At 39.4% G+C, this 12,020-nt stretch overlaps 2 protein-coding genes across 5 annotated transcripts in view; one reads left to right on the forward strand and one right to left on the reverse strand.

Moving 5' to 3' along the window:
* The window catches only part of LOC124787664, a 124,902-nt gene extending 115,450 nt beyond the window's left edge, over positions 1-9,452 (reverse strand). The window contains exon 1 of one of the 2 annotated variants that reach the window (XM_047254471.1): positions 9,322-9,452. In XM_047254471.1, coding sequence (XP_047110427.1) covers positions 9,322-9,347 — 26 coding nt within the window. In that variant the 5' untranslated portion in view covers positions 9,348-9,452. The remainder of the gene's footprint in view (positions 1-9,321) is intronic. The other variant, XM_047254472.1, reaches the window with a different exon arrangement.
* Positions 9,453-9,661: 209 nt separating this feature from the next.
* Positions 9,662-12,020, forward strand: part of LOC124787665 (RNA polymerase II-associated protein 3) — a 114,675-nt gene continuing 112,316 nt past the window's right edge. For 2 of the 3 annotated variants that reach the window (XM_047254478.1, XM_047254480.1), the window contains exon 1: positions 9,810-9,942. The gene's annotated coding sequence lies outside the window, so the exon portion shown is untranslated. The other variant, XM_047254479.1, reaches the window with a different exon arrangement.

Below are 12,020 nucleotides of genomic sequence, written 5' to 3' on the forward strand. Positions count from 1 at the left end.
GGACTACTCAGGAGGACGTTCTCATCAGGAGAAAGAAAACTGGCGTTCTACGGGTCGGAGTGTGGAATGTCAGATCCCTTAATCGGGCAGGTAGGTTAGAAAATTTAAAAAGAGAAATGAATAGGTTGAAGTTACTTATAGTGGGAATTAGTGAAGTTCGGTGGCAGGAGGAACAAGACTTCTTGTCAGGTGAATACAGGATTATAAATACAAAATCAAATAGGGGTAATGCAGGAGTAGGTTTAATAATGAATATAAAAATAGGAATGCAGGTAAGCTACTGCAAACAGCATAGTGAACACACTATTGTGGCCAAGATAGACACGAAGCCCATGCCTACCACAGAAGTACAAGTTTATATGCCAACTAGCTCTGCAGATAACGAAGAGACTGATGAAATGTATGATGAGATAAAAGAAATTATTCAGATAGTCAAGGGAGGCGATAATTTAATAGCCAGGGGTGACTGGAATTAGATAGCTAGTAGGAAAAGGAAGAGAAGGAAACATAGTAGGTGGATATGGAATGGGGATAAGGAATGAAAGAGGAAGCTGCCTGGTAGAATTTTGCACAGAGCATAACTTAATCATAGCTAACACACTTAGTTCAAGAATCATAAAAGGTTGTACACATGAAAGAAGCCTGGAGATACTGAAAAGTTTCAGATAGGTTATATAATGGTAAGACAGGGATTTAGGAACTAGGTTTTAAATTTTAAGACATTTCCAGGGGCAGATGTGGACTCGGACCACAATCTGTTGGTTATGAACTGTAGATTAAAACTGAAGAAACTGCAAAAAGGTGGGAATTTAAGATGGGGCCCGGATAAACTGACAGAACCAGAGGTTGTAGAGAGTTTCAGGGAGAACATTAGGGAATGATTGACAAGAATGGGAGAAGAAATACAGTAGAAAAGAATGGGTAGCTTTGGGAGATGAAATAGTGATGGCAGCAGAGGATCAAATAGGTAAAAAGACGAAGCCTAATAGAAATCCTTGGGTAACAGAAGGGATACTAAATTTAATTGACGAAAGGAGAAAATACAAAAATGCAGTAAACGAAGCAGGCAAAAAGGAATATAAACATCTCAAAAACGAGATCGACAGGAAGTACAAAATGGCTAAGAAGGGATGGCTAGAGGACAAATGTAAGGATGTAGAGGCACATATCACTAGGGGTAAGATAGATACTACCTACAGGAAAATTAAAGAGGACTTTGGGGAAAAGAGAACCACTTGCCTGAATACCAAGAGCTCAGATGGAAACCCAGTTCTAAGCAAAGAAGGGAAAGCAGAAAGGTGGAAGGAATATATAGGGGGTCTATACAAGGGCGATGTTCTTGAGGACAATATTATGGAAATGGAGGATGTAGATGAAGATGAAATGGGAGATATGATACTGCGTGAAGAGTTTGACAGAGCACTGAAATACCTGAGTCGAAACAAGGCCCCGGGAGTAGACAATATTCCATTAGAACTACTGACAGCCTTGGGAGAGCCAGTCCTGACAAAACTCTACCATCTGGTGAGCATGATGTATGAGACAGGCGAAATACCTTCAGCCTTCAAGAAGAATATAATAATTCCAATCCCAAAGAAAGCAGGTATTGACAGATGTGAGAATTACCAAACTATCAGTTTAATAAGCCACGGCTGCAAAATACTAACACGAATTCTTTACAGACAAATGGAAAAACTGGTAGAAACTGACCTTGAGGAAGATCAGTTTGGATTCCGTAGAAATGTTGGAACACGTGAGGCAATACTGACCCTACGACTTGTCTTAGAAGATAGAGTAAGGCAAGGCAAACATAATTTTCTAGCATTTGTATACTTAGAGAAAGCTTTTGACAATGCTGATTGGAATAGTCTCTTTCAAATTCTGAAGGTAGCAGGGCTAAAATGCAGGGAGCGAAAGGCTATTTACAATTTGTACAGAAATCAGATGGCAGTTATGAAAGTCGTTGGGGTTATGAAAGGGAAGCAGTGGTTGGAAAGGGAGTGAGACAGGGTTGTAGCCTATCCCCGATGTTATTCGATCTGTATGTTGAGCAAGCAATAAAGGAAACAAAAGAACAATTCGGAGTAGGAATTAAAATCTATGGAGAAGAAATAAAAACTTTGAGGTTCGCCGACGACACTGTAATTCTGTCAGAGACAGCAAAGGACCTGGAAGAGCAGCTGAACGGAATGGACAGTGCCTTGAAAGGAGGATATAAGATGAACATCAACAGAAGCAGGACGAGGATAATGGAATGCAGTTGAATTAAATCGGGTGATGCTGAGGGTATTAGATTAGGAAATGAGACGCTTAAAGTAGTAAATGAGTTTTGCTGTTTGGGGAGCAAAATAACTTATGATGGTCAAAGTAGAGAGGATATAAAATGTAGCCTGGCAATGGCAAGGAAAGCGTTTCTGAAAAAGAGAAATTTGTCAACATCGAGTACAGATGTAAGTGTCAGGAAGTCTTTTCTGAAAGTATTTGTATGGAGTGTAGCCATGTATGGAAGTGAAACGTGGACGATAAATAGTTTAGACAAGAAGAGAATAGAAGCTTTCGAAATGTGGTGCTACAGAAGAATGCTGAAGATTAGATGGGTAAATCACATAACTAAAGAGGAGATACTGAATACAATTGGGGAGAAGAGAAATTTCTGGCACAACTTGACTAGAAGAAGGGATCGATCGGTTGGTAGGACATGTTCTGAGGAATCAAGGGATCACCAATTTAGTATTGGAGGGCAGCTTAGAGGGTAAAAGTTGTAGAGGGAGACCACGAGATGAATACACCAAACAGATTCAGAATGATGTAGGTTGCAGTAGGTACTGCACTCCAGTGTCACAGAGTTTGTGTGTGTGTGTGTGTGTGTGTGTGTGTGTGTGTGTGTGTGTGTGTGTGTAAAAAGCAACTGCTTTTCATACTTAAAACATCTGCTTTGCCCCACAACATAAATCGCCACAAAAAAGTCATATAATTCAAATTGGCTTTAGCACAGCTCACCAAAAAATGCTAGAGTACCTCACTGCATTGCAACGCTGAAGAGAAGCTAGCTGCCTGGCTGGGAAAAATGGGTTGTTCCAAGTGGATGCACTTCTAACACTGTCGTTGGTCAAAGCTGGGGTGTAGCTGTGCAACTGATTAAACTATTGTGGTACTTTATTAGATCCAACAACCAATCTTCTGATTTCTGGTCTTTGTAAACTCTTTCAACATATTGTTATTTATGGAGTGAATGCTTACTCATCAACCAATTAATTCTTCTTAAATCTCTTCAACTGCTGTGTTTGTTATGGCTTTGGCACTGTGCCATAATCTGGGTTGTTGATTGTGTTGCTAAAGACAACAACACTATTTATGAACCTCCAACACAATGGATGCCCTATGTGTTACGAATTTTCCCTTTAAAAATTATCAACTTCTTCTTGATTCATATTTCATACATTCTTCTTATTCAGATATCAGTTATTTGCCAGCGCAAATGAATTCTGGGCCCTGCACTGTGGCATCAGAATGAAATGTTGCGTTATGCTCGAAACAATGTGTTTGGAAAACACAGAATGAAATAATGACAATATAATGAAAAGGATAGATTGCTACTCATTATATTGTGTAGAGAGTCACAGGCAGGCACAACAAAAATACTGCTAAATAACTGAGCATTTGGCCAAAACAACTTCACACACACACACACACACACACACACACACACACACACCGTCTCTGGGTGCTGAGGTCAGACTGTGAGCAGCAAAAGCACATGATGTGAAAAGCAGTCTGGGTGGAGGAAGTAAGAATTAGGTTAGGGTGGGGAGCGGAATGGATAGCAGCGAAGGGTTAGCGGACAGTAAAGTGCTGCTGACAAGTTCCAACAAGCAGCATTTTACTGCCCCCCACCCCTACCCTACTATCCCTCCCCCTTCCCACCCCAACCTCCTCCTCCCACCACCCAGAATGCTTCTCCCATCATGCACTGTTGCTCACAGTCTTGCCTTGCCAGCCAGAGATGATGGACATGGGTGTATGTGAATTGCATTTGTGTGAAAGTGTACATGTAAGTTGTCTAATTCAGAAGGCTTTTCGTCCAAAAGTTCAATTGTTTAACAGTCGTCTTATTGTGCCTGTCAGCGACTCAACGTCTCCACTGTATGGTGAGTAGCAATCTATCCTTTTCATAACATTGTTGTAGTGTATGTGGAATATGATTACTCCGAAATTCTGAATTGCTACTTCCTGATCCAACATTCAGAGAAACCATGTATTTCTTCTTGACATGAACTTCTTCACTGTTGCAACTGTACCTATGCTGGAACTTTGAAAACTCTTCTCTATCTTCAACTTTTTATTAAACAACAGAAAGCACTTTATCTTAAATACGATATTGCTCCTATAGTTAAACTATAGTGTGTAAGGGATCACATCACGTACAAAGCGTGAACATACATTGATCTAACATCATATTAAATCTGTACAACATCCACAAATTACAGTTCTGAACCATCTGACAGCTAAGCTTTGTCTCTCTTCTATGACATCACTCCCATTGTCATGGCACTTACTATCCCATGGACTGCTCGATTCTCCGAGCCAGGATGTAGCTGCATGGAGTAACTGCCCAAACACTGTAGCAAAACTGCCATTGTCTTCCTGTCTTGAAGATGTGCTACGTCCATTCATGCTCATGACATGAACAAACAATAATAAGGCTTCCAAACAGTTTGCTATTCTAAATTATTTCGCTATTTGTTGGTTAGGGTTTTTTTTTTTTTTTTAAGGCGCAAAACTGCTATGGTCATAAGTGCCCGTAGTTGTTGGTTGGGTAAACAACAGGTTAACACCACTTTATTTAAGTGACATTGCACCACAATGTGTAACCTTAACATACCCTACACTTGACTCCTGGATGGTGCTAAACAAGCAACATTGATGTGGCAGCCAGACCTATCTTCACAGTAAGATCTGCAGACTATAAGACATGTAAAATCAAATACAAGAATGTGGTGTCAGCAAAGGATATATGTTGTAGCATTTGGCTGGGGATTCTGTCTACTTTCACTACTGTGTCTTGGCCAAAGCCCAGAGAGCTGAGGAGTATTTTACAGTTTCAGATGCTGTACAGTGGGTTTTGCATGCAGGTGTTTGAGCACAGTGTACTGCAAAATGTTCTGCAATAACAGTAGTGCCAGTACTGTCATCTAAGAGAACTGGTTGCTAAGTGGCGGGTGTAGACAAATGCAACATGGCCCACCCTTGTGAAAAAAGAGGCACAGATTTCTAAGATAATGACATATCTTTCCCAGCATTCCTTCTTCTGGTGTTCTACGAGACAGTGCATCACAGACCTGTGATAGACTGTAATTAGGTTTTGCAGTGATGTGTGACACGTATGTCATTGGAGTCCCCACCTGCTTTTACCTTTACAGGAAAGCCTGTCTTATATTTTGGCCTCCATTGGATACAGCAGAAAAATGAACTCCGCTTTCTCCCATGCAGTTATTCGTGTGTCTGTAATTTGAGCTTGTGATAGAAAATTACACCTTGAACCTTGTTGAGGCTCTTATGAGGAGTGATGGATACAGGAATTTCACTGATCCTCTCAAAGGTGAGCAATTCCTGTAACTGAGAGGGGATCACATTATCATCAGGATTGAACCAATCCCCATTTTGCTATTACATGCTACTTTGAACGAATTTGTTTCCTATATGCACTTCAAAAATTGATTTTGTGGTCGAAAGGGTTGGCAATCAATTCAGGTACAAACTAATTACCGAGGTATCTCACCATCTCTTTTAGTTCTAATTTCCTCCAATGCTGTGGACAGGGAAGAGAAAGCTTTGTGGTCACACCTTCCCATGATAAATTGATCTATTCCTTCGAGTGAGACTGCTGGGGTCTTGTTACCACCAGCATGAGAAAGTTTGATCCTCCTCATTGTGGGTCATCTGCATGATCTCTGACTGAGGACTCTTCCCACGAGCACCACCATGCCACACCAACAGCTGCCTCATACAATAATCACTCACTGCAATCCCTGTGCTCCACATTCGACAGGTACATACTCACAGGTATGTACAGGGAGTTTTCACCAATGGTACCAACAGTGCATTCTCTGGATTTTCACGTGGTTACATAAATGCAGTTGTCTGATGACACCCTCTCTCTCCAGCTGAGCCTCATTCTCCACAATGGTCTAGTGACTGTGTTAGGTTTAGTTGTCTGATGTGATCCATTCCCACAAGGGGTGTTCAGTGGATAGCATGTGCATCATGTTTGGCAACTTTTCCCCCTCTAAGAATGGCAGTCAAACCCAGAAGTAGGGATGTAAGATGAGTTAAAAGATGAGTAATGATGAGAGAACAGAAGCCTGGATAAAGCAAAGTGAGTAGCCATCATTGGTAAACTATAGAAAGCCAGGCTGACAACAAGTAAATGGCTGGGGTGGGGGATGATATGGCAGCTACCATAAAGTGTTTACAGTTGTATGGGCTAATCGTTGAATTTTTAGGTTTCACCAGTGTGGCAAGTTACTAAAATTAATGAGAGTTCCTGCTTCTCATACCAGAAAGCTGTACATGTCAATGTGCCATCAGAACAATGTTTGGAGGTTGGTTAGAAGAGTTCCTAGTTCAAGCAATCTAGGATGGCCATGTAGGACATTGTGATGTTAACCTGCCATTGGTATTATAATTCTGCTATTTGGTTTTGTATGCATGAGACACTTGTGAGTGATATTCTTTTTGCAATCAGGTGTGTACTGAGTCTATTAAGTATAGGTTTTTTTTGACAGGGCAGAGGTAGATGTAGAAATTTATGGATCACAATTTGGGAAGGATAAGCATGGGAGTGGTGATCATACTGTGGGAACATGGGTGAAGCTGCCTTTTTTTTTTTTTTTTTTTTTTTTTTTTTTTTTTTTTTTTTTTTTTTTTTTTTGGGGGGGGGGGGGGGAGTTCTGAAGTGGTTTTGGAGTGGTGGGTAGATGCACTTAACAGATATTGCTTGGTTTAATAGAGGAGTATACAAGGGAGGGCTCAACTATAGTTTTTGATTGTTTTTCATTGTATAGGGGTTGGGGCAGTAGGGGTTTCATCATTAATCATAAATCATAGCATGCAGTTTAAAGATTATTCAAAAGGGCTTGCAGTTTAAAGATTATTCAAAAGGGCTTTTACAAATTCTAAAGAGGGTTATTGGGTGGAGGGAGGGGAGGGGGGAGGGAGAGGGGGCAGTTGAGTCCATTATAGAAAAGGGGAAGAGGAGCACTTCAACCTGACTCTAAAATCTCACCTTGATGAGTATTATTGGAGGAAAATTGTGATGAAAAAGTTATTGTCCATTAAATGTTTTTGATTGGGGTAAAATATATAGGCCAAAGTTGGTTAGTTAAGTCTGGAGTTTTTTAAATGTGGTTTGGGGTATTGTGTACAGAGAGGGTTGTGGCTTTTTTGAAGGGGGGAGGGGAGTAATTAGGTTTATGCATTTTTATTTTTTTATGAAGTTGTGAATGATGTATGCACATGATAATTGTTTTGTAATGCAGGTATTCTGTTGGAGACTGGTGTCAGCTGGTGGGTAGTGTTCAGGGGACGTGTGGTTATGGAGGTGTGAGTCCAGGCATGGTTACTTTGGTGGCAATGGAGGGAGAGAGATGGCCAGCCTAGATTAATTTGTCATTTGACTGTGGCTGGTAAGCACATTTTTATGTAGGGGTTTGTTCATGTATGTAGTTTTCTTTAAGAATTTACTAGTCTAGTATTATTGTGAAGGTTGTGTTCATAGTTGAACTTTGTATTTAATACTTTGCATTGGTGGGTATTGTAGAGTGTGGTCTGGTGCTGTGGGTTTGTGGGGGTTAGTGGCATAGTGGATTTCAGTTGAGCCATAAAGGCCAAGTGAAATTTGTGTTAATGGCTTTCAAGTTGTGTGTAGGTTCCCAATATTGCTGGCTTCTTGAACTACATAGATCATACAAAATTTACCATACCAATGGTGGTATTTTTTCAGTTGATTGTTGAGGATTTCATGAGCTTCACTTTTGTGTTAATATTTACTTTGAAATTGTAACAGGGTTCTTATTGTCATATCTATGTCTACATACATATTCTGCAAGGCACCGTATGATTCATGGCGGGGGGTACCAAGTACCACTTGCAAAAGGAGTGAGGGAAAGAGAAATGTCTATACACCTCCATAAAAGACCAATATCTCTTACCTTCATGGTCCCTGCGCAAAATTGGTGGGAGTGATAGGGGTATTCCCCTGCCTGCACCAGGGTAAGCTCACCAGTGCCATAATCCTATATCATTCCCTTGTAGCTTCTCCTTCCATAACCATCAACTTCCCTTCCCCCCTACTGACGTGTGTGTGTGTGTGTGTGTGTGTGTGTGTGTGTGGGGGGGGGGGGGGGGTTAAATCATTAACATAAAGGAGTTTCAGACAAAGTAACTGTGGCTGATTTAGTCTCTGGGAGACTGAATGTTATTTTTAGAGGAACGTACATTATCAGCATTACAGTGTCCAGTAATTAAATTTTTTTTTACTATAAGCTTGTAATAATACCCTACCCATGTCTTGAAGCATATCTTTCCCAGAAGTGGAAATCTCGCTCTAGAAGTTGAACACGACTTCACGCCAGTAAAAATCAAAGTAATGAATCATATATTTTAATGATGTCTACAGAGAGCTGCTTCTGTTCAAATTATGCATTATCAGATACGCTATAACAGAAATAATGATACGTAAGAGATCTGACATTTTCATTTCTAGCAAAACACCGGCCAAGAACTGGTACGCCTACGTACTGGTATGCGAATATTCCAATTACATTTATATCGTTGTAACACTTGAATATCTTCACTGTATTCGTGATTCGTAATAGACCTACTGCACCCGTTGGACTGTATTTAACTACACGACAAAACTAGTCACAAAATGGATACTATTCTTATGAAATATTACCAGTGTAGCAGTTCTTCCGCAATCAAACTAACAAATAAGGATGGTGCAAACGGGGAAATGTAATCCAAAATAAGTACACATATACTATAAAACGAGTAACATTATAAAATTCAGTAAAAGAAAGAGCTTGCAAATAATTTCAGTGGTATCTTCAGTCACTCATTCCGTTAAAGAAAGTTTCAAAGTGCCACTGTTAAAACGTACTTCCAATGGGAAAAGGTAACTTTATCAGACATGTTGTATTAGCTATGTAGTATTCCATCACGAAGTGGGCACACACTTGGAGAATCAATCTAACCATTTACATGGTATGGCAAACAAATTAAAACAGCAACAATCAATTTCCACAAACAAATTTTGCCTACCTTTCAGTCACAGTACCATCGCTCATTTTGGCGCCTCCAATTTAAACTGTGCAAAGAGCATAAGTTCAATGTGGAAATATTAGAAAGGCCGAACGCCTGACACCGCCGCCTGTTACTTGGCCTGTGAGCAGCTGTATTGACATACAGTTGTTACTGAACTATACAATAAATAAACAGAAGTTTTTAAATCTATAAAAAATATGGTTAATCACAAGCATAATTTGCTTACTTCAGTCTTTGCTACGCCAAAATAGAATTCTTCCCATTAAGTAAAATTACTTATTTATCAGCTTCGTTATAATTATGTGAAGAATCTAAACTTTCGAAGAGTAGGTAAAACTGCGAAATTATATTTGCGAGTTGTACACATTATTATTTCGGGCGCAGTGATTTCTACCTAGTATTAAGGCAGACTAAAGGTGGCACTGGCCAAGTGTCATTTCAACAATGTGTAACCGAAATATGGTTGATTGCAGAGAGGTATGTAATCATACTGTGTTTGTTTGTATAGATCGTTGATACATCGCTGCATGTGCAATGTTGTGTGATTGGCAACGGGAAGCTAATGCGAAGGTATAGCTGCATTACGACTTACGTTGAAGAAATTAGATAGTGAGGAAGGTCAGTAATAAGATATATAAATTTTTCAATCTTAACGTTGCTACAAGATTCGCAAAGGACTGATACTACTGTGAGACACGGAGCAGCGTCAAAGAAACCTGTCTCCGCACAGTGTCTTGGGGACGTAAAAGAGGTGTTGTGAGATTGAAACTAACTGTTCTGTACGATGTCGGCGTACCCATTACGCGCTAAATGATTCATGAGATGGAAACAACAGGTTACAACATTCGAGAGGGGGAACAGATTGTTATTCCAACACACACACACACACACACACACACACACACAGAGAGAGAGATAGAGAGAGAGAGAGAGAGAGAGAGAGAGAGAGAACACACACCAAATTCACCAGCTGTTGTACCAATGACTTATCACACCATGTCATAACCCAGCAAGTAGTTACTCCCAGGAATTTCAATGAGCTGATTGATTCTAATTGTAATTCAGTGATGTAGTGATTAGATATGACATTTTAATTTTGTGAAGTGCCTAATTTTACATTTTTGTATGTAGCCACTCTTTCTACCACTCTAAAATGTTATTAAGAACTATCAGACAGTACTTTATTACAGATAACCATATTGTAGCCAAAAAGTTTGAGCTTACTATTAATTTTGTCTATGTTATTGTTTGTGATCATTCAAAAAGAATATCGTAACACAGCTTTATTAGTGGTACGTACCGATAAAATAGTGTGTGTTGCATTTCTGTGATGTTTCCCTCAACAGAAATACATTCTCTCTATCAGACAGGAAGATTTCTGATCTCAGGCAGCATTACAGTTTCATTGTCAAATCTTAAAGTGTTTGTTTATTTTTCTGAAACTAATTCCCGTCCAAAATTTCTCAGTGTTTTTCTTTATTTGCTTGCTGTGTTAATTAAGCAGCATGTCAGATTACCCATCTATCTTCTCAGCTACTGCTTCTCCTTATAAGCATGGGAGATTGCTGCAGAAATTTGATTATGGAAAGAAATTTTTATCTGCAGAAATATGATTATGGAAAGAAATTTTCTCATTATTATTGAGTTCTCTTTCCCTGTTAACTTACGGTTACCAACTTTGTGATTTGTCTGCCTATTTCAAGAAAAAGATTTCTCAGAAAGATTACTTTGAAAAGTAGCCGTATTTGTGATCACTATTAATGACGGATTATCCATGAGTGATTACTTGCAACTTACGTTCACACTATCTGTTACTCCTATACTTCATTGATAAAAGAAGATTCATGGAAGCTGTCAGCACTGTTGTCAGCTTTCAAATGTGAAATGCAAAAGGCTGCTGGTTGTACCAAACTACATGACTGAAAACAGTAATCACCCATAGAAATATGGCAATACTGAGGCAATGCGATAGACATTTAAGCAAAACCACATAATGTGTTTGGCAGACGCACAAAGCTTCCATGCCCAGCACCATTTGTCAGGGCTCTCCTGTCGCAGCTGCAGGACCTGATGGGTAACACTGTTTTTGTTTTGAAATAATTTTTTTTTCTTCCATCTGATTGTCTGTAAATGAGAGACTGTGTTCTAACTTTTGAAAATTATGTAAGATTTCCAGATATTTTTGTCATAATAACGTGACTTGCTCACAACACCCAAGTTGGCCTTCTAAAATCCTCTTGTTCTACATGCTGTATCAACAGTGTATTGTCTCACTCTGATAACAGCTCTTGGAGGATCTTAGTGATTAGTGTATGTCTCTTCTTATACCATTGTTCATGTTTCACAAGTGAAACTAATTCTGGTGAAAGTTAAGAATAAGGGCAGTGCTGTTTCTCTGTGCTCTAGATATCAGTTTTTGTAGTACTACTGTGAAATATGAAAGTAGCCAGTGAGAATACAACAGGCAAATAACATTTTTCTTACTAAACAATATAAGTCAGTCTCCTGCCCCAATTATAAAATGTTTTTGAAATCTTTTAATGTATTTGAAGAGAGAAGCGGGAGGTGGTGAGGCAATAGTAAAATGCTTAGGGCAGCTTCTTCAGAACTATTAAAACTTATTTCTTTTCATATCAGCAATTTAAACCTATGCCATAAAATAACCACTTTCTTGAGTTTTGTCATGTTGTGGTCTT

Source organism: Schistocerca piceifrons, chromosome 3 (genome assembly GCF_021461385.2).
Source record: "Schistocerca piceifrons isolate TAMUIC-IGC-003096 chromosome 3, iqSchPice1.1, whole genome shotgun sequence".
Lineage (NCBI taxonomy): Eukaryota > Metazoa > Arthropoda > Insecta > Orthoptera > Acrididae > Schistocerca > Schistocerca piceifrons.